This window comes from Aspergillus stella-maris, assembly GCF_047715825.1.
Source record: "Aspergillus stella-maris strain CBS 113639 unplaced genomic scaffold BDV14scaffold_40, whole genome shotgun sequence".
Classification (NCBI taxonomy): domain Eukaryota; kingdom Fungi; phylum Ascomycota; class Eurotiomycetes; order Eurotiales; family Aspergillaceae; genus Aspergillus; species Aspergillus stella-maris.
Genome location: NW_027396834.1, coordinates 57415 through 79279, shown reverse-complemented (window position 1 = coordinate 79279; position 21865 = coordinate 57415). Strand labels below are relative to the sequence as shown.

General features: G+C 52.6%; 6 protein-coding genes across 6 annotated transcripts; 5 read left to right on the top strand and 1 right to left on the bottom strand.

Annotated features, from left to right (window-relative positions):
* The first annotated feature begins 72 nt into the window (after window positions 1-72).
* On the top strand, window positions 73-3615 carry BDV14DRAFT_88621 (uncharacterized protein). Its single transcript, XM_073777780.1, has 3 exons — window positions 73-740; window positions 810-1188; window positions 1247-3615. The coding sequence occupies exons 1-3, from the start codon at window positions 505-507 to the stop codon at window positions 3491-3493; spliced, it is 2862 nt and encodes a 953-aa protein (XP_073626492.1). The 5' UTR covers window positions 73-504; the 3' UTR covers window positions 3494-3615.
* Window positions 3616-3702: 87 nt separating this feature from the next.
* BDV14DRAFT_176343 (nitronate monooxygenase) lies at window positions 3703-5081 on the bottom strand. Its single transcript, XM_073769230.1, has one exon. It carries the CDS (start codon window positions 4809-4811, stop codon window positions 3738-3740), a length of 1074 nt encoding a protein of 357 aa, XP_073626491.1. The 5' UTR covers window positions 4812-5081; the 3' UTR covers window positions 3703-3737.
* Window positions 5082-5128: 47 nt separating this feature from the next.
* BDV14DRAFT_176341 (DNA-directed RNA polymerase II core subunit RPB11) lies at window positions 5129-6964 on the top strand. Its single transcript, XM_073769229.1, has 4 exons — window positions 5129-5640; window positions 6177-6235; window positions 6299-6408; window positions 6504-6964. Exons 1-4 carry the CDS (start codon window positions 5624-5626, stop codon window positions 6705-6707), a joined length of 390 nt encoding a protein of 129 aa, XP_073626490.1. The 5' UTR covers window positions 5129-5623; the 3' UTR covers window positions 6708-6964.
* A 192-nt stretch (window positions 6965-7156) lies between these two features.
* pan1 (actin cytoskeleton-regulatory complex protein PAN1) lies at window positions 7157-12716 on the top strand. Its single transcript, XM_073769228.1, has 4 exons — window positions 7157-7891; window positions 7959-8022; window positions 8073-10127; window positions 10181-12716. The coding sequence occupies exons 1-4, from the start codon at window positions 7294-7296 to the stop codon at window positions 11964-11966; spliced, it is 4503 nt and encodes a 1500-aa protein (XP_073626489.1). The 5' UTR covers window positions 7157-7293; the 3' UTR covers window positions 11967-12716.
* A 168-nt stretch (window positions 12717-12884) lies between these two features.
* Window positions 12885-15356, top strand: BDV14DRAFT_176336 (C2 domain protein). Its single transcript, XM_073769227.1, has 3 exons — window positions 12885-13495; window positions 13597-14152; window positions 14224-15356. Exons 1-3 carry the CDS (start codon window positions 13270-13272, stop codon window positions 15140-15142), a joined length of 1701 nt encoding a protein of 566 aa, XP_073626488.1. The 5' UTR covers window positions 12885-13269; the 3' UTR covers window positions 15143-15356.
* A 262-nt stretch (window positions 15357-15618) lies between these two features.
* On the top strand, window positions 15619-19442 carry BDV14DRAFT_88488 (putative ARF GTPase activator (Csx2)). Its single transcript, XM_073777778.1, has 5 exons — window positions 15619-15768; window positions 15824-15954; window positions 16026-17706; window positions 17758-17848; window positions 17902-19442. The coding sequence occupies exons 1-5, from the start codon at window positions 15705-15707 to the stop codon at window positions 19259-19261; spliced, it is 3327 nt and encodes a 1108-aa protein (XP_073626487.1). The 5' UTR covers window positions 15619-15704; the 3' UTR covers window positions 19262-19442.
* Window positions 19443-21865: the final 2423 nt, after the last annotated feature.

The following is a 21865-nucleotide window of genomic DNA, read 5'->3' as shown; positions in this document are numbered from 1 at the left end:
TTGCGCTCTTGCTCCATCTCAGACTCTTCGTTTGCTTGATATTCTGGCCTTTCGGAGCGATCTCTTCCGCTACTATTGGGATTCATATCTGATAATACTTAATTTTTCGAAGCCCCGCTACTATCCCGGTGGTATGTGATCGCCCTGAGCACCAACTATTACCTATCAATGGATCTCATTCAGAACTGTCCTCCTGACCATTCCATTGCAGCATTCTCTAGATACCCCTGATTGATTGAACCGCCACTCCCCGTTCACCGTTTCCTCGGTCGAGACTCTCGCTTCATTCCTCTGCTGCATCCTACAAACACAAGCCCCACTCGTGTCGGACTTCGAGTGATTTGAGACATCCAAAGCCACAAGTTACCCTTGAGTTCGGCTGAAAAATATTGTTTATGGGAAACAACTAGCGCAAGCAGGGATATTATCGGCATTATTGCAGCTACCAAGAGCTGCTGTTATTCGTCTTTGTCGTGTTCTTTGTGACTATTCCGTCCTATCCCGATGCCGATCAAGCCTTTCAAGGGTTTCGCTCGACGGAAATCGTCAGGAAATGTTCTGGAGGATGTGGAACACGCCCCTCAGTCGTCATTTCGTGTCTTTGAGCGCCCATCCACTGGGAGGAAATCACTCAGTGATGGCAATCTTCTAAGTCAGACAACTGGAGACAGGCCCCATTCATATTCCCCACCGGAAGATGATAACATTTTTGCGTCCGATGGCCCTGCGTACAGGAATCTGTGAGAGCCCTTACATTGCCTTGCAACATTTGGCATTCTAGAGACCAAAATACTGACTGCGCAAACTAGTACTGGAGGCAATGCTTCTGAGGCCGCAACATCACGTCGTTTCAGCGCATCAAACCGCCGCTCGACCGATCTACAGACGCATTTCGACTCTTCAAACCCGCATAAGAACATCTCCGACGTCCCAGTACCGCCCCTGACCAACGCACTACGTGCAGCCGGCCGAACATTTTCGTTTGGTGGAAGATTCTCCAAAACGCCTGCGCAGCCCCCTCCTCGACCGTCGTCGCCAGATACCACTCACAGCAGGAGTACAACAAGCACGGCGACACCACCTAGGCTTCTGGAGACCGAGTTTCAGATCGGTCGAATGGATGACGATTTCGGGAACATGTTTAATGATATCGGAAAGCCTGATGCGCAGCAACAGATCCACAACGCAGTAAGTCTTTGGCTGTTCTAGCCCCTGATGTGGGTTCAAGTTATGCTGATTCAAGCAGAAATCGAACAACCCAGAATCCTCTTCGAGACGAGACAAGTCCCCACGACCCGCGCCAATAAGCACGGATCGCTCGCAGAATGTAGATCCATCTCCGTACTCATGGGGTAGTCGACACTCAGAGGAAGGCCTCCTCGCCATCGCCGATTCGCCGGATGACAATATTCCCGTGTACCAGGCTTACCATGCGGATCAGAGCATGGTCCCTCCTCCCCTTGGAGCGCACCGTAAGTCATCGCCGATGTTCGATGCGGTACCTGCCAATACCACCGGACATCGCTCCTTGGAGAGACCGAAAGCGACGAATGACAGGAGTTTACGGAGGAGTATTTTGTTCCCATCTAAACGAAACACGGCTGCAGTAGATGACGAAGATGCCAAGATGGTCACGGCGTCTCTCAATTCGAACAAAAGATTTGGTCCAGCTCACAACCGTATGGCTTCAGCTGACTTTGAGGTGGATGACGACGTTCCTCTATTTGGTCCCTCGAATACCGTGAAGACGATTTCTGGCGAAAGAGAATATCTCCCTACGCCAGATCGAACCAACGACAATGTCGATCCTACCATCGCAGCTCATGCGCGCCTAGCCGTCGAGTACGAGAGTAAACCCCCTCCGCCTCCGTCAACAAACAAAGTCATGACCCCGTCCCAATTCGAACACTATCGCCAGCAGCAGGAACTGAAACGAGCGAACAGCGATGCGTCTGACAGTGAGGAAGAATCTGCGGAAAGTGACTTTGACGAAGAGGACGAAGCTGAGAAGAATCGTGAGATTGAGAGACAACGGCGGAAGCAGGAAGCGCACATGTCTGTTTATCGCCAGCAGATGATGAAGGTAACGGGACAGCAAGCTCCTTCTCCGTCACTTCGCCCGGATGAACGAGCCAGCAGCAGTACTCACAATTTGGCGAATTCCTCGCTGCACCCTGGTCATCCATCTGGAAGCGGCAAGAGCAGTGAGGGCGATGCAGATGAGGATGAAGAAATTCCTCTCGGAATACTGGCTGCGCACGGATTCCCCAGCAAGAACCGTCCACCTAGCCGCTTGATGTCGTCCAACTCCATGTCGAACTTGAACGCATCATATCACCAGCCTCACTTGGGATCAGCAGGCTCAGATTATGGAGGTGGTCACAGGAACAGCTTGCCTGTCTTTGCCAAGAATCTTCCGCGGGACCCCTACTTTGGCGCAAGCTTGGTCACGCCTTCGATTAGAGAATCGCTAGCTCTGGGAGGAGGTGGTGCTGGTGGCGGCGGTGGTGGTTCAGTCTATGGCGGTCCACCTGCTGCCGCAGGCTCCTCTCCTGCTTTACCCCCGGGAGGACTGGTTGGTGTAATCGCCACTGAAGAACGGGCCCGAGCCATGCGACGAGGAAGTCCAAACACTCAGGCGATGTATGACCACCAACCCGGGAACATGGGGGCAATGGGTCACATGGGCGGTGTTCCTCGGCCTCATACAATGCTCGGCATGAACTCGGCTCCCCCACCGAATCCCCAGCCAACAATCTCTGCAACGGAGCAGGCTCAGATACAGCTGTCCCAGCAAATGAGCAGCATGATGCAGATGCAAATGCAGTGGATGCAGCAAATGATTCAATCTCAGGGAGGGCAGGCTCTCCCTCAGCAACTTGCGTCCCCTAACTTCCCGATGCCTTACCCACCCAACACAAATGCCAGGCCGTCATCGATGCCATCGGTTGGCGGAGGCATGAATAACGGCCCTCCGGGCTATAATGGTAATCAGAGGACGCTCAGCATGCTTGACCCGAATGTGTCCTCCAGGTTGAATAGCCCAGCCGGGCACTTTGTCCCTGGGGCGAACAGACCAGTGACTCCGAACGGGGGTGGCTATGCCCCTTCTCTTGCTCCATCAGAGCGCAGCAATGTTGGGCTCGCTCCCCGGTATAGACCTGTGTCCACAATACCGCCCGAGGCCGAATTAGGCGGCTTCCTTGCTCCCTCGAAGCCATGGAACGACGAGAACCGCAGGTCTACTTATCTCGGTACACCCGCTCATGCAAGCCCGCATAACACAACTATACGCCCAGTATCCAGCTACGGCAGGGCATCCACAGCCCCGTCTAAGCTACACAACCACTTCCAGGCCCAGCCTGACGAGGATAATGACGACGAAGGATGGGCCAACTTGAAACAGGACCGAGAGAAACGACGAGCGAACTGGAAGATCAAGAAAGAGACCACGAACTTCCCAGGGGAGGATGTCATGAATGCAGTACATTAATGAGCACGAGTAGATATTTTTTTCGGCGTTTTCTCGAGACATCATCTGGTTTTTGTGCATACATTTACGCTGATTTATTATAATACCTCAAGACACTCGCATGACCCCAAGTTGGGGTTTGATGCATACAGAGCTGGCATGTGAAAAGTTGATAAGGCTACCTGAAGTAATGTTATACTAGAACCTTTCTACTTATAATCCAAGGAACTGCAAAAGAGACCCTTCTCACTGTTTCTTCTTTCATCTACTTAGAATTCAGGACCTGCAGAATCCTCTCCGTGTCCAGCTGGGCGTTCCTGACTATGTCTGCAGCTGAAAGTGTCTCGCTCACAAGCCCAACTCCTGTTCCAGCATACGTAGTCAACCTTGCACTAGGGCCCCATCCCGCATCGCCCTTCCTTAGCTCCTCCTCATAAAGCGCTCGGTTTTCCTCATCACTCATTCCACCCTCCACAGAATCAATATAGGATTGGTTAATCACCCCACGCCCATCATACCGCTGAGGCCAGCTCAAGATCCCTCTAGCACGATCATACACCGTTGAACGAACAGTACTCACGCCTCCATCTGAAGCACGGAGGACTTCGTCTCGGTATCCGCGAGAAATCTTTGCTTCGTGTGATGCTAAAAATCGAGTCCCCATCACCGCGCCCGATGCTCCCAGTGCAAGAGAGGCCGCTATGCCCCGCCCATCGACTATACCGCCGGCTGCGATGAGCGGGACGGTCTTGTTCAGTTGCCGCGCAGCAAGCGCGTCTTTCACCTCCGGTAGAAGAGTGATTATTGAAGCGGACTGCGCGAGCCCGTGGCCGCCTGCATCGGAGCCTTGGATGACGAGGACGTCTGGGGCTAGAGCCTCTGCGACGGATACGGCCTCGGATACCGTGCCTACTTGCACCCAGATCTTGGTTTGGCTGTTCGTCACGGCGCGGACTTGTTCAGCCCAGGGGAGAAGGTCTTCCGGGATACTCTTCGGCCCAAAGAGCCACACGGCGCATGGTCGATACTTCTTTATGGCAGCGATCGACTTGGCCAGGTCTGCGCCCCAGTTCAGGAAGCCGACGCCGATGGGGAGGATCCCGCTCGTGGTGTAGTATTCTTGGCATTGTGAGTCTGACTCTTTGGTGAGCTGGACTGCTTCTTCGAGGTTGGACTCTAGGGCTGAGACGTCGAATCCGCCGGCGAGGAAGCCTAGACCACCTGCTGCTGAGACGGAGACGACGAGCCGTGCCGAGGCGATGTTTAGCATTGGGGCTGATGCCACTAGGGGCGGCTTGGTCCAGGGGTAAACTAATTGGAAAACTGAGCTGGGAGTCATGCTGGATCTATGGGTTTCGAAAGTATGTAAGAAGCTTTCTGGTACGTATAGGTGTATAAGTCGGTCGCTCGGCTATTCGGTTGATTTGGCTGAGTGTCCGCGGAAACATTTATATACTTCCGCTTGAGTTTACAGCAACGATATTTATGGTGGAACTACGCTATATTCGAGGCCACCAAAAAGGTGACTTAGTAAAGGGTCCGACAAAGGAGCACTGAGCTACCATACACCACACCAGCCATGGACTTGAGGCCTTATTCCACATTGAAAGCATGATAAAGAAGCCCTTCACGTGACCCCACACAATCACGTGGCTAGAACAGGCAGTGGGCTTGGCGCAATCCAAGATCTGCTGGCTGGACCCTTTTATGTTCATCTGCAAGCTACCACCACCCAGATAATCAGTATAGAAGAGCTCATACATTCGGTATTCTTACTTGAGACTTTTTCCTGGCAAGGTATCTCGAACTGCGGGCAACCATTCGATTCTCCACGTTCCTTTCTCAAGTCAGTCTTACCTGCTTGCTCATCTCACTTTCATTTTGAGGTTATTCACGGCTTCATATCCAGCGATCCAGAAGCATCGACGTTTGCTGTCTGAAAGATTTTTTACTGCAGTCTGTGACAACTTAGTTTCACTTCGAGTATCGATCGACCAAGGTCCGAGAGAACGTGAAAACCGTCTCATTGACTCGATATTGTCTGCAGCTCGTGTCTAGACGGTCGAGAGCTTTTTTTGCTTATCGCTTCTTAACATTTGGATATCCGAAAATATTGCATTTGTCTGAGCCGCCGGCCCCCCTTGAGTCAATATGAACGCACCCGACAGGTAAGGACTTACATTTTTTGTTTAACCTGCAACTTTGTGTGAATTTCTGGATTGTACTTGAAGCTCGACCTTCAACTTTGATCTGTAATGGGTGATGACAGCTGTGACTGGGCGACGATGTTCCTTCCTGGTTGGGACATGGGAATATTCCCTCAGTCGGGCCTCTTGAAGCTGAAGTGTTGGTGCTTGCCAACTTCTTGAGATTCATCACTTTGACATTGCTTTGACTTTTCCTACTGCTTTCCTTGGTTCTTTGTTATCTTTGATTCTTCTTCAAGCTCTTCAGAAGATGCAGTCCCCTCCGCACAAGCCTCAACACAACTTCCCCGCAGAGACCTTGTATGCTAGGCTCTCCAACACCCACAGCACCCGTAAAGGGTGTCAATCGACCATTAATGTTGATGCTGATCAACAACCGAGGTTCGGTTGTTCATTTACTCAGCTCTGAGCCTATGCCTTTGGCTTGAGGCTGCTTCTTGATCCGGGCCCAATTTGATGCACCGCTGTAGCTGTTGCTAACCTGCCGTTGAACACAGATACGAGTCGTTCGTCCTCGCGAGCGGCGAGAATAAGGTTGAAATGGAAATTGATACCCGTACGTCTTCCCCCTACTAGTCACATGACTCGCTCTTGACCATCGACTAACACCTATTTGTAGGTATCCCTTCGTCAGCGATATTTACTTTCAACAAAGAAGACCACACGCTTGGCAACCTGATCCGCTCCCGTCTGCTGCAGAGCTCCCATGTACTCTTTGCTGCCTACAAGGTATGACACCCTTGTCCTAGTTCTATACTGGATTTTGAACAGAGCTGCCTATTTTTGCGACGTTGAATCCGAACTGCGACTGACATTGTGACTAGGTGCCCCATCCTCTTGTCCCGAAGTTCATTCTCCGTGTCCAAACGGATGGCACAATCGCCCCAAGGGAGGCTGTCATTACCGCTTGCAACGAGCTAGTGCGGGACCTGGGTATCTTGTCCCGTGAATTCACCAAGGAGTACGAATTGCGCAAGATGGTCGGAGCTACACAACAGCAGCAAAACGGTGCTCCGGATGGGCTCTAATATTGTTCCTTGTTATCACAAATTGGCCTGACAGTAGGGGCGTGGTTCTTTCCCCCCCTCAGCTACAATGCACGCAGCTGGTTATGCGTGCTTTACACTTGATGAGTTTAATGCTTGTTTCCCTTTTATTATCTGTTACTAGTGGAGCTACGGAGTAGATCTCCGAGGTTATTTTATCCACGAACTTAAATTGTATGAATGCAATGGCCAGATAGATCGCGATAGGTATTAGTTTTAATGACCTGAACACTGCTGCATGATGAGTTTCGTCTTACATACGTAGAGAGGTTCAATCAATACTGCTGCCTACAATGATGTATAACTAACTAGGTTACTCGACTCCCATATACGTAATGCTTTGGGCCTTGCTTGGGCTTGAGCCTGGTTGTGCTGAGTCAGCCCTCCTTTCGGGAGTAGTTAGCAGCGTGTCCCTGAACGCCCGGCGTCACCAAAGCTCCTGAGCCCATCGCTGCCTGCCCGCCATTTCCCCTCTCCACGATTCCCTCATTTGTTACTTCATTCTTTTTATTTTCTTTTTCCTACTCTGTGAATTGGTTCTTTTCTTGATGCTGTTACATCGCCACTAATGTACTCTTCTTCGAATTCCTTCCTGGGCGGTGCCAACAGCACCCGCCCAGGGCAGCAACCTTACATGCAGCAACCGTCGCCGTTCTCGCAACTGTCGCCGGGCCAGTACCAGCAACCTCAGCAGACTCAACTCGCTCCTCAGCCGACTGGATTCGGACCTCAACAATCTGCCTTCGGAGCTCAACTACAGCCGCAAGCGACGGGTTTCCCAGGCCAGCTTCAAGCCCAGTATACCGGATTCCCCGGTGCATCAGCACCACAGCAAGCGCAGCCCCAGTTCCAACAACCCGAACCGACAGGCTTCCCCCAGACACAACAGCAGCCTCAATACGGCGGGTATCCACCTCAGAGTCAAGCTCCGCAGCCGCAGATCCAGGTCACGCCAACCGCGAACCTTCCGCTTCGGACGGGACTACAGACTTCCTCTGAGATCGCGAACTCGTTCCAGGATGTCTCAGGAGCCGCTCCCACCCCGCCGCCTAAGCCCTCCGCTGGGAGAATTCCCAACATCCGACTCTCGTTCATTACGGCGCAGGATCAAGCCAAGTTTGAGCAGCTGTTTAAATCCGCAGTTGGGAATAGCCAGGCAATGACTGGTTAGTTTGGGCACAATGACTTTGTTGTTGTTGGAACGAGTATTCACTGACGCATCTAATCTTATAGGCGACAAGGCGAAGGAGCTTCTTCTTCGATCGAAGCTGTCGGGAAGCGATCTATCAAAGATTTGGTGAGCGCAATAGAAGATACTCGTGTTGACGTGGTGCTAACATTGTTTAGGGTGCTTGCAGACACTACAAAGTCTGGTCAACTTCTTTTCCCCGAGTTCGCCCTGGCCATGTACCTATGCAACCTTAGAATTACCGGCAGAGATATTCCCGCTTCTCTCCCAGAAACGGTCAAGAACGAGGTCTCGAGCATGGTGGATATCATTTCTTTCCAGGTCCCCGATACGCAGCCGGAGCCGGTCACCAGGACAAACGCTCCCAGCTTTGATGCGCCGCTGATGGAGAATCAGTCGGCACCACCAGCGCCTCAGCAACCGCGACCACAACAGCCTAGCAACTCGCAGCTTCTCTCTCAACTTACCGCGCAGCCCACCGGATTTGCTCCACAGGCAACCGGCTTCCAGCCCAGTGGTCAGTTCCCTGGTCAGAACCAAGGGCTCATGCCTCAAGCAAACGGATTTCCCGGGCAAGCTGGGCAACAGGGACTCCAGCCTCCCAACATGGGCTTGATGAACAACCCACAGGCTACAGGCTACAGTGGTCCCCGACCTCCTATGCCTCCCATGCCAACGGGATTCGGTTCCAACCTTAGTCCTGCGCAAACTGGGGGACTCGTGGCTCAACCTACTGGAATCCCTGGTCAATGGGGCTTTGTCAATGCTCCTGCCTCAGGATTGCCCAACATCGACGCCCTGAAGCAGCAGCTTATGCCCCAGCCAGGTCGCGAGGGTGGGTTCTCCGCTGCCGGGCTTTCTGGTAATGCAAACATTCCTTGGGCTATTACGAAGGAGGAGAAGAAGATCTATGATGACCTCTTCCGCGCGTGGGATGGCCTCCGCAAGGGATTTATCGGTGGTGATACTGCTATCGAAATCATGGGCCAAAGTGGTCTGGCCAGGAACGACTTGGAGGCTATCTGGACTCTGGCGGATCCTCATAATCGGGGCCGGCTTAACATGGATGAGTTCGCTGTTGGCATGCACTTAATCTATCGAAAGCTGAACGGCTATCCTGTCCCCGGTCGCCTCCCTCCTGAGCTCATTCCTCCATCCACAAGAAACTTGAATGACTCAATCGGCACTGTCAAGTCCATGCTTTCTCAAGATGCAGAGCACCGCAAGGCTACTGGTGCATTCCTGCAGCCACAGAAGACGGGAGTGAGTTACCTCAAGGACCACTCGTTCCGGGGTGGAGCTGTCTCTCCGGGTGTCGGCCGCAAGGATGCTACCTTGTTCAAAAACAATGACGAGGCGGCTGGAGGTTATCGCTCTAGCGCGCGTCGACGTGTTGGCAACACTGGCCGTACTCCTTCGCCCGCGGCGTCTCAGAATTCAGAGGATGAACTGTCAGTTGACCAGCTGAAAAAGAAGATTCGTGAAACTCAAATCATGCTCGACGCGGTCGACTTCCAAGATGAAAACCGTGCGGAGGAAGAGGACGCACTTGACAGGCGAGACCGTCGCGAGGCGGAGAGCCTCATGGACAGGATCCGCCGCGTGCAGGACGACATTGACACTCACCCTCGTGCTTCCCTCCGCAACCTTGATTCTGGCGCCGAGCGAAGGACGCTGCGTCGCCAGCTCCAGGCCTATGAAGACCAGGTACCACAATTTGCTTCGGATGTCAGACGCATTGAGCGTGAGATAGCCGAGGCGAAACTTGAACTGTTTCGCCTGAAGGACGCGAAGGCACACCCCAACAGCTCGCTCAACATCGTTGGCACCGGACCTGGTGGCTCAGTCACGGAGTCTGACCGCCTCAAGGCGCGTGCTCGTGCTAGAATGCAAGCTCGCGCTGCTGAACTTGCTGGTAGACCAGCTCCGGCATCTCAGGATGATGAGGGCGCCGCGACTCGTCGCCTCGAAGGCGAGAACGCTAGGGTCAAGGCAGAGAGGGAGAAGAACGACTGTATGACTCGTGACGTTGAGGAAAGTGTCAAGGAGTTCGCGAAGAGCTTGGAAGACAGCCTTAAGGAAGGAGGTGAAAGTTCCACTCGCGAACATGAAAGGCGCCGCTGGGAAGATGCTCTGGGCGTGGAAGATGTCGTTCGTGACTTCATCTACGACCTCAACCGTGGAAGCCGTACTGCCTATCTCCGAAAGGAAGAGTAAGTTCCTATTCATTCAAACCTTGTATTTCACGTCGCTGACAGCTTCTCAGGGACTCAAGAAGATCATCTCCTTTGGACCAACGCTCTCGGGTTGAGTCTCCTGCTCCTGCCTCTGCTGCCGCCCGTCCAGGCCCACCGCAGTCAACTGGCTCGACAGGGTCCGTGCCCGGTGTAACGCACCAGGACCGCGTTGCCGCTGCAAAGGAACGCGCCAGGAGAAGGATTGAAGAGCGGATGGCTGCTGCTGGTCTCAAGCCTGCAGATGACGGTGTGGAAACCCTTACCCAGCGCCGAGAACGAGAAAGGAGAGAGCGCGAGGAGCGGCTCAAGAAGGCTGAGGAAGAAGACATCCAGCGGGATGAAGAGAGGGAACGTCGCCTTGCTGATGAACAGCGCCCTGCCGGTACTACGGCAGCGAAACCTATTGGAAAGAAGCCGCCGCCCGCCCCGCCTTCGCGCAACCGCCGGACTGATAGTACTGGCCAGGTAGATAAGAAAGCAGCTGAAGATGCCAAGGCTGCGGAAGAGGCGGCCAAGGCAGAGCAGCTGGCCCGTGAGCAAGCTTTGAAGGAGGAGCAGCAGGCACAGGAGGAAGAGACCAGACGTCTCGAGTCCGAGTCTCAGCAACAGAAAGACGAGTTTGAGAAAGAACAGGAAGCACAAGCAGCACGCCTCCAGGCTCTTGAAGAGCAGGTCAGGCTGGGAAAGATGAAGAGGCAGGAGGAGAAGCGGCGAAGGGAAGAGGCTAAGAAGGCCGCGCAAGAACAGGAGGCTAAACTCTCGCGTCAGCGAGCCGACCTGGAAGCAGCCAAGGAGCGGGAACGCCAGCTTCAACTGGAGCTTGAAGGCCTGGATGAGAGCTCTTCAGACGAGGAGGGTCCAGTGCATATCGAGACTCCTCAAGATAGCACACCAACCCAAAGCCAGGTCCTTCCTGCAGCGTCCCCTCCGCCGCCCCCTGCACCACCTGCTCCTCGTACTCCCGGTGCTGAACCTACTCCTGCTCCCGAACCTGAGACCACTACCGCCTTCAGCTCTCCAGAGAGCAACCGTACAGCACCAACTAGCCTGAGCCCGGACACTCAGTCCAAGAACCCCTACTTCAGGAAGAACCTTGCCCAGTCCGCGGATGTTCCGGCTGCAACACCACCGGAGGTTCCTCAAGCTACACCTACTCCTAAGTCTGAGTCTACCAACCCTTTCCACCGTCTTGCACAGCAGCAGCAGCAGCCTACGCAGCCAAGCTTCACGGGCTCTGTTCCCCTTGAACGGAAGACTCGCGCCCGTCCAGAGTCGGATGATGACTGGTCAGCAGCCGGTTCTGACTTCGAGGATTCTGATGATGAAGATGATCGTGTCGGTGGCGGTAGCGCTAAACAGCTCGCAAGTATTTTGTTCGGTACAATGGCGCCTCCACGACCTCTAAGCGCGATGGACAACCAGTCTCCGTCGTCGAAGTCTGCAACTCCCGTGCAAGATACTCCTGCACCCCCAGTTACGCCCATCCCCGCTGTAGCCGAGTCATCTCCTATTGCTGGCGGTGCTCCTCCGCCTCCTCCTCCGCCCCCAGGCATGACGGCACCCCCAGTGCCCAGTATCGAAGAGCCAACTGGTGCTCCACCGCCTCCACCTCCTCCTATGGCGCCTCCCGCTCCACCACCACCACCCCCAGGTCCTCCTCCTCCAGGTCCCCCTCCACCACCTGGCTCTGCCGCGGCTCCCGCTGGCCCTGGAGACAGGGGCGCTCTGCTGGCCTCTATTCAAGCAGGCAAGGGACTTCGCAAAGTTCAGACTAACGACCGAAGCAGCAGTGGGTCTGCTGGTCGTGTGCTGTGATCTCGCTCCTTGGATACTTTTCGCCCCGTTTCGATATTGTCTTCCGTTCCTTCAACCTTCAGCCCGTTTACCTTGGCCCTGAAATCAATAAACACCACGTGTATAGTTGTTAGTCTTTAGCTGTTGCATCAATTTATGTCGTCAGTTGTTTGAGTACCTTCGTTTCGCATTCCCTGTATATATGTCGCCGTAAATAGTCAATACTTCAATCATTCAATCCTGCAGGCCAGCTTTTTTGGGACATACTGGGCTTCCTGTAGAACATCCAATCGAACTGATATTTGCTTATAGGGGAAGCGAAGTCTATGTAGGAAATAGAGAGATATCTCTCCTGCCTGTATCAGCAGAGCAGATAGTTATCCCGGTGGTACCTTCATTAATTGTCCTGGGAAACGTTCCTTTTAATAAACGGATCTTTCTACGGAGTCCAGAATTCCTGGCCTCGATCCGATACAGGGAAGGCCGAGGGTCAACCATCGACATCTGGGCTGAGTGGAGCCGGGGTCCACTCATTGTCAATTTAATGGTTCATTCGAATGCGCATCTGCAGCAAGCCAGGAGGTCGTTCAAAGAGCACGCTGCAGCAGGGCGGAGAGAAAATGGCATGAGGCGACGAGTATTGGAGCAGCGATTAGAAGGAGGCTGGGAAAAGACCTCCACTGTACGGAGTAGGTAGGAACTCCAACAACAAACACAGTAGGTACGACAAGCACATGTGACATGGCGAGATCCGTGGTCCGGGGAGTATCTACTAATAGCGCAGGGCCCACGTGCGGTGGCAGGAAAACGGCCGTTGTTATATTGGGAAGGGCAGTGTCGGGGCTGAACGGGGAAAGAGCAGCTGAGGTCGGCCCCGTCCGGCTTATCCTTTCCCTGCCATTGACTACATTCCATGTGACCTTCCAGGCTGCAGCATTAATATCATTCAACCTCCCTGATTTCTGAATCTGCTTACGTATGGAGATTTCGGGCTTGGCAAAGCTTGACCTGCGCTGGTAAGGCTGAGTGGTCCAGTGGGACTCGCTGGAGGGGTTCGGTTCGTCATCGCAGCTCTCGTCTCCCGGTCTTCCCTCCCCGACGAGCGCCCTGCCATCCCACAACCATGGGCTAGCCAGACTAAAAGGAGCGTGGATCCCGTCGCACGTCTTTCTTCCAATCCTTCGGTCCTCTCTGCCCACTTCTACTTTCTGTCCCGTCTCTGTCTCTTTGATTTCCGAAGAACTGGACTGCCGTTAGTCCCCTCTATCAACAGGCAACAGCCAAAAGCCCTGTCGCAAGGCTGACCCCTCCCACCACCCTACAAATGGAAGATCCCGAGTCGCAAGTGCGGCCGCAACATATTGGCGACAAATATGGGCCAAAGCTTGTTGATAAGGCAGACAAATTGCAACAGGCTGCGGCTATGAGGATTGGATCAATGGCCGAACCGTCCAACTCGGGCGGTTACGATGGCACGCCTTTGCCTCAAGTCCCTCCTGGTTATACTTTAAAGTTTACATTTCACCGCGGCGTCAATCTTCCTTGTGCAGGTATATCTTCCGATATGTGAGATCTGCTTTGCTGCGCCTCTCACGTCAACCCCTCATGGCAACCGCGCGTCCTGAAAACATCGGCTGACATGCGATTCTAGATTTCGGATCTTTTAGCAGTGACCCTTACATACATGCCGCTTTGACAGTCGACGTTCCGCAACGGCACAAGCAAGATCCGGTGCCTACTTATCGAACGCCGACAGTGCGAAAGAATCGAGACCCGGTCTGGGAGAAGGAATGGATCGTCGCCAATATACCCGCATCTGGCTTTCGGCTGAAATGCCGCGTCTACGATGAGGATGCAGCAGATCATGACGATAAATTGGGCAATGCGTACATTCAGGTGAACTCAATTAGCGAACAATGGGCCGGAATTAAAGAACAGCCCTTTCGGCTGAAGAAGCATACAGGCAGCAAACGAGTCTATCTATTTGGAAATATCGCTGCCATCGCCTCGCGCCGTCTTGACACTGATTCCCATATCGTCGTTAGTGTCGAATGTTTAGGCAAGACCACAGGTACCAACGGCGCGCAGGTGTATACCGTAGGGCCAAATTACTGGTTCAAGCATTTCTCTCCTCTGATTGGGAGACTGATTGGTACCAAGGATGCGGTTCAAAGTGAAGATGGGAGGAAAACAGTCAATCGCTATAAGTATGTTCCTGCTATACCTTGGACTAAACGAGATTGTGATGTAGCGGTTGTCTAATCTCTCGCCTTTACAGTTTCCAAGCTATACAGTTTCAGCTCAAGGGACCTGTGCCACCAGAGTTGTACCATCGGTATTTTGCCTTCAGACCAATGATCTCGAGTATGTTCACATCACATACTATACGAGGGAAGGTACTTTCACGTGCACTACACCACCAACATGAGCGGATCTACAATTTTGATAGAGCTACTCTTGATGGTGAGTTCCGGGGACCGTCGTTGGAAATGACGCAGAAGTTCCTTGAGTTTGCGCACTACGCTCAAGGTGGGAGAATATTCACTTATGTCCTCACACTTGACGGGCAATTTCGGTTCACAGAGACCGGAAAGGAATTTGGAATTGACCTGCTGAGCAAACACACTATGCACTCCAACGTTTCATACTACATCGCCTACTCCGGGGAGTTCTTTCTTCGGCGACGGAAGCACCGCCGTCGAGGGCTCTCGTTGGTGTCAAATCGCTCATCCATCGATCACGTAGTCGATAATGACGGGGAGGAGGTTGAAGTGTCAACAGACCCTGGCCGGTATGAGCTCTTTATCGACAACGATAGCGGGACCTACCGCCCAAATGCCGAGAAGCTACCTCAGTTGAAGGAATTTTTCTCTTACAACTTCCCTGAACTCCACATCACGACACTAGATTGTCAGGGTGATGCAGAGCGCATGCAGGACCTTAAGAGCGAACAGCGAGAACGGAAGAGATCTTCTGCTGGTCAGATGGCCTTCCTCCAACAACGAAGCAGGTCTTCGTCGTCACTGTCAATCTCGAGCTCCGATGAGGATGAGCTGAACGAGCGCAGCGGTATAGAACAAAGGAAACGGGGTGACTTCGCCAAGATGCGAAACGTGAAGGGGCAGGTGCTCAAGTGGGCTGAGGATGGTGAGGGCAAGCAGGAAACGACATCGAACCCCCCTGCAGAACATCATTGATACCCTAATTCTTTTTTCTTTTCTTTTTTTTTGGTTTTCCGATACCTAAGTAGCCTTGGGGATATTCTCGGCTTCGTGTTCTGTACATCCAGCGACTATTATTAGTGTCGTTTTTAATGTTGATGATATTATTTAGCTGCAGCGAATACTTAGACGAAACTATGGCTATTCAAGCTCTGTAGAGAGATGACCATTAATAAACAAAACTATTGCTCAATAATCGGCCTTGTACTCGTGGTTATACAACGGCCCCGTGGATGTAACTATCAGAGGGCGACGGAGATGCTGAGTCATCCAGCATAGCCTCCCCTCTCGTCGATCACTATTCCAGCGCTGGGTCACTCGCCGCTTTGCTCTCGACGCACCAAGGGCCACTCGCTCAAGATCTGAGTAGGCCGCCCGCTTGTTGAGATCCAAGATTGTGTATCCGCTTCATCTGCACTTCCCCTCTGTCAAACCCCAAGGCGCGCAGTCCGCCGATGGTGACCTTCCAACCCCCCCGATCTCTCCTCTTCGGACTTGATCTCTCGAGCCGCGATCTGACATCCTGAGCCCTTTGACGATGGGGATTGTCGGGAGCAAACTTGACGACTCGGGGAGCCTGTATTTCAAAGACCAGAATAAATGTTGGCTTGCCTCACCCTTACGGCTGTGATCTTGTGGTTGACCTCAGTTTACCAGTGTCGATCGCATCCGTGACTGTATCGAATTCTCGCCGCGTCCTCCTCAACCTTGTGCCAAATGCCTTCCCCGCGACTAGATACAATGCGAAAAGAGACTTTGGCGATGACAACCCGGTCGAGTATATACAGGTACGTTGGGGAATACAAGTAGCGCTATGTTCTTGTTTCCCGTTTGGCTAATATTTCCCGTTGCAATACAGGACCCGGACTCCCCTCCATCCGCTACCGCACCTACGTTCCTTTTGCGCTTGAACAACGATGAAGAACTCATCTTCAAATTCACATTCATCCTTCGACAAACCCAGACGGCGAGCTCCTCAAATGCTACAGTGAACGGGGTTTCCACTTCTTTGCCCGAAGTAATCGACACAGTCCTGAACGGCCTCACCTTTGCGCATGCGCCCAACTCGAAAGAGCTCGACAATCTGGTCACGAGGGAATTTCACGCGAACCCGAATCTACAAAATAACTCAAATGTCCAACTGGTCGGCGACTTTTCAACTGGCGGTAGCCCCTCTGTTCAGTTCGACTGGACCTGGAAATGGAAGCCTCCCAAGGGCACGGAAGACAAGGGCGGCGGCTGGAGGAACAGCTGTAGCTTTCTGGACTACGATCAAAGAGCTAATCGCTTGAACACCCTCGCCTACTTTTCGTTCTGGGTTCAAAACACTGTTCGCTCGCTTCCAAGCCCGCAGATTACTTCGCCGAACCTGGATGTTCCCATGCCCATTCGCAACCGTGTCCCTTCTTCGCACTCAGTTCTATCACACTCTAGCGACGCAGATGCATCATCAAACACCCAGGTTCAAGTCGTCCCCGTGACACCACCCGAGGCTATTGACCCGCCTCCGACGTCTACGACTTCGGCACCAGCTCCGGCGCCTGTGAAAGTGGATCTCCCTCACTCACGTCCCGGGGAGGACATGAGTGTGGTCGAAGATGGGCCGTTGTTCCGTGCTACAATGAAAGCCTTGGAGCAAAAGACTGGAAACATGCGCTCAAAAATCAAGAAGGTACTAAAGAAGGCCGAAGCCGCGCACCAAGCCCAGGCGGTTTGTAACGAAGCGGTTGAAGCCTTCTTGTCGGCCCTAGGAGATGCATCTACCTCTAACGCGAACGCAATTCAGCCAGCGCTCGACCATTACTTCGAGAAGATATCTCGGCAGATATTGAACTATGAGCGACTGAATGCTTTGCAACTTCAAAAGCTGGTCATTGAACCGCTTTTGAAATTGTACACCAACGATATCAAACAGGCTGAAGCGAAGAAAAAAGAGTTCGAAGAGGAGAGTCGGGACTACTATGCCTACGTTGGTCGCTATCTCGGGCAGCGACAGGACTCGCTGAAGGAAAAGAAACGAGCAGAGAGTGACTCCAAATACCAGGCTAAGCGAAGAAACTTTGAACTAAGGCGATTTGATTATTCTTCATTCATGCAAGACCTTCACGGTGGCCGAAAGGAGCAAGAGGTTCTATCTCATCTCACCAAGTATGCAGACACTCAGGCAAAGAGCTTCCTTGCCGCTGCGAAGAGTGTGGACGATATGGTTCCGCAGCTTGATGCTCTCATTCATGAGGTGAACCAAGCGGACAAGGAGTTCCAGTTCCAGAGAACCGAGAGAGAGGAGAAACGAAGGGCGTTGGAGAAAAGCAGCAACACATACCTTGAGCCTGATGCTCCCGTCAATTCAAGCGCGGCGTCAACGTTGGTCAGTAGTACTACGAATCAGAAGTCAGAGGTAGATCTGGGTCGCGCCGATAGCACCGGATCACAGCTACGGAGTGTCACGAGCAATGCCTCGTCCACAGCAAGTCAAACTGCTGCACCGACTACTCCTTCAACTGGAGCAACCACAGTCACTTCGGCCGCAGACCCAAGCTGTAAGTTTTCAGTACCTCTGAGAAAAGCTAAAGACGCTAATTCTACTCCAGGCCAACAAAGGAAAGAAGGATTGCTCTGGGCGCTGTCTCGACCCGGGTCTCATATCGATCCAAAGGGCATCAACAAACAGGCATGGCATAAGTAAGATTACTGATTGCCACCGTTATGCACAAGATACTAACCGTCAACGTCAGGTTTTGGATTGTTCTTGATCAGGGCAAATTATCAGAGTACAGCAATTGGAAGCAAAAGCTTGACCTACACATGGATCCCATTGACTTGCGGATGGCCTCGGTGAGAGAAGCGCGGAATGCAGAGCGACGTTTCTGCTTTGAGGTTATCACACCACAGTTCAAGCGCATCTACCAGGCGACCTCAGAGGATGACATGGGCAACTGGATCAGGGCGATAAACAACGCTCTGCAGAGCGCCGTCGAAGGACGCAGCGCGTATCCGCCTGTGCTGTCAGATGCCGACAAACCAAGCAAGGGCCGTGACATTGGCTCTGTTCTGACAGGAAAGAGCTCATCGGTCTCACACCATTCCCACCATTCATCTTCCTCTGGTAATGTCACTCGTCGTACGACCGTGGGTGCGCGGCCAAGTTATGTTCGGAACGACTCGCAAGGGTACGAAGACAACCCTTCGAAGCTATTGCAAGCTGTTCGCGATGCAGATCAGGGCAACCACTGGTGCGCGGACTGCAACTCCACGTCCAAGGTTGAATGGGTTTCGATAAATCTAGGAATCATTCTGTGTATAGAGTGCAGTGGTATCCATCGATCTCTTGGCACACATATCTCCAAGGTTCGGTCGCTCACACTGGATGTACACTCTTTCTCAAACGACATTGTCGAAATCCTTCTGCAAGTCGGAAACCGTGTTAGCAACATGGTCTGGGAGACCCTTCTGGACCAGTCTCAGAAGCCGATCGCCTCGTCGACCCGAGAACAACGGCTAAGGTTCATCACAGCCAAATATGCGCAGAGGGAATTCGTTCAGCCGTTACCATCTCCACTCTCTCGATTCCCGACGGCGGACGAAACCCTCCTAGCCTCCATCAAGAGAAACGACATCCAGGGCGTGCTCTATGGCATCGCCCTCCGCGCCAACGTCAACGTGGCCGATCGCTCTCGTAGCACTCACGCCGTCTTCCTCGCCTTGGCCGCAGCCGACCCAGCCGCTCCCAGCTCGTTATCATCGGCTCTACCCTCTCGCCCCAGCACGTCAAAGGCAATTCCTTTCCCCGTTGCTGAACTGCTAGTTCAGAACGGAGCTGAAATCCCCTCGCAGCCTCCGCCTATTCCCCTCTCCCAAGCCGCTCAGTTGTACCTCAACCAGCGCACAGCTCGAGTGCCCACTTTCAACCATCCTGCTCCTGCCGCGGCGTCGCCCGATACCCTGGGCTCACTACCTGCCATTCGAAGCTCAGGAGCGGCCAGTGAACAGCCAACTGCCACCGTGGACAATCGAGAGCGCGAGAAGCTTCATAAGAGAGGGAGCGCCGGAGCCAGATTCGCCGGCAAGGTTGCGTCGTTGGGCATTGACCGGTGATCATTGCATACTACCTGACTTACCTGAGTTTTCTACATCTTTCTCCTCCCTCCCATTCCCTTCTTCATCACCTTCCCATCCCATTCCCCCCGCCCCGTTTCGTTACCCATATCTATTTTTACTTCATGACGTACGCTCGCCCCGCTATACACCGGATACTCACCTAACAATCACCTACTTGCCTACTACCCTCACTATCACATCCCCTTTACTCAACTTTTCTCTTCTTTGTTCATATCAGTTTGGCGGATGGGTACACCTGACGAATTATTTATACACTGGGTACTGGTACTGGGTACACTTAATGAGGGGTCCAGTCGGACATAATGATTATTGTTATTGAGGACAACACTGTGCTTCTATGCCTTGCTATATCATCATTCTTGGGAATTGGAGTGTGTTTTTTTTTGAGAGGCAGGTTGCTTGCTTGCTTTCTTTTGTCTCCACGTTGGGCTGTAGAGACAGCTGCCGGGTTTATGGATCTTTGGCAGGCTTATGGTTAATGAGATACTACTTCTTCTTCCTCTTTCTCCTCGGACAATATATCACTCAATGGCTCTACTACTGAAATTCGTCTCTGAATATCGCCGAGGCTGATTAGCCTAGTGCGTACTAAGGAAAAGAAATAGACCCAACCCAAAACACGGCCCAAACTCGGGCAGGACAACTCCTAAACATTGAGTTCTAGACCCCTTAGACCTCGGCGGAATGTCAGTGTAGGTAAACCCAGCCCGGAGCAGAGTCTACCTTCTCGATAGGGACCGAACGGCAGCGGCAAAAGTTCCCTCGACTCGGAATGACTGCCGGTCAAGTGACCCGCTGGCAAATTGGCAGCCCCCGTGCAGCCCATGGTAGCGGGTGGGGAGGGGGCGAGCAGAACAAACTCTGAAAACTGCCGTAACCCTATAATGCTACGGAATGCGCTCCATTAACGGGGAAATGACTCTGTTCAGAATCGTCTGGAAAGGCGATCGAACTTGGTCGAAGAGAATGGAGAATGCTGTCAACAATGGGAGGGCCGAGTCCATGTCCAGCCAAGCCGGTTGATGTCATCTCAGGCCACGTGACTTACGAGCCTCAGGCCATGACGTCAACCGTGCGAACGTACCTGAGATAAGGCCACAGCGGGCATACCTCATGCAATATATGACACGGTTGGCATGAAACGCAGGGCGGCAACCTGCACCTGGACCTACTTCGTGACAGTGGCACTGCAGCCTGATCACAATGTTAGAAACAGACTGCCATTCCTTACTCGAATCAGTATGGTGGTCTCCGGCGTGCCCGATGTTGACCCGGTCTATAGATTGAATGCACTTTCTGATAAGTCGCGTAGGGCTTGTGGCAAAGCGACTGTGGGGGACCAAGTGATGATCTTGTCTGTTCAGGTCTTTGAGACTGCTATGATAGTGCATCGGCCTCTTGCCTCTGTGGCTGTGCCGCTGGATATGCTTTGTGGTCTGCAACACAATAGATACGGTGCGATAGCCTGGATGGCATGATGGTGAATGCCCCAGCATGGTGGCAAAAAACCCACTGTCCAAATGATCTGTTCTTGTGAATGTGATTCTTTAGCAGCATTGTTTCTGAATCCTTCGATCTTTTACTATTGCATGGGCAGCAGTTGATATTTGATAGACATGAGACGGAAAGCGCACGGGGCCCGGAATATATCTTCAAGCGGACTAGTTCCCCCCAACTAGATGGGTCTGCTTCGGCACCAATTGCGGATATTTAATCCAAGCAAATTGAGCGGCCGGTTGGATTCAAGCCTAGAATGATGGGTACGGCCGAGGAAATGCTGGAGCGAGCGATATACTGGGGTATGGACTGTACCCCCGCTGAGAAATTGTTAACGAGTTTACTCCGTTGAAGATCAGCGACTCATCAAAGTGTGGCTGGAGGCAGTCGGGTAACATCAGTGGAAGTTGAACGGTATTCCAACATGACCCGCCAATAGAGATTGTAAACGAGCGAGAGGACAGCTTCCCACCTGACTCCCACGTACCCTGTCATCACAGAGTATAACATCGATGCAAAATTATGCAGTGATCGGCGAGGTGTGGCGCAGTCTGCAGGGCATGCGCTGCGGGAACCGAAGGATAGTACTATGATTGTGAGGGACTAGAGAGTCATCTATAGCAGGCAGCAGTAAACTGCTAGGTAAGGTTGTATCCAATGCTGTATGTAGAGGTGAAGTTGAGTCAATGTCCCAAAGAGAGATGAAAACGTACGGCACTTCTAAAGTAGATGGGACGACTGCCGGCAGCAGTGGGCTTGTGGAGCGTTCCTTCCCCAGCGGAATCGTAGCCCATGGTCCATAGAATTTCCCCTTACGGACATCAATGAGGCCTAAGTTGAGGACTGTGCTGTGATTGGCCGGCATCTCATACCGAATCTACGAATCACAAACAACGCTTTCCGTGTGGCGTCATCCCCATCCTGTCCGCCGCTCGAGCTTCATCTCCCCTGCGCTATCATCCTCGAGCGCTTATTAGTGAAAGGACGTTTCGTGCCCAACCTCCAAAAGTGTGGCACTGTGGCTGGACACGATAATAATCCCCCTTATTATTATTATTGTTATTATTATTATTATTTCATTAT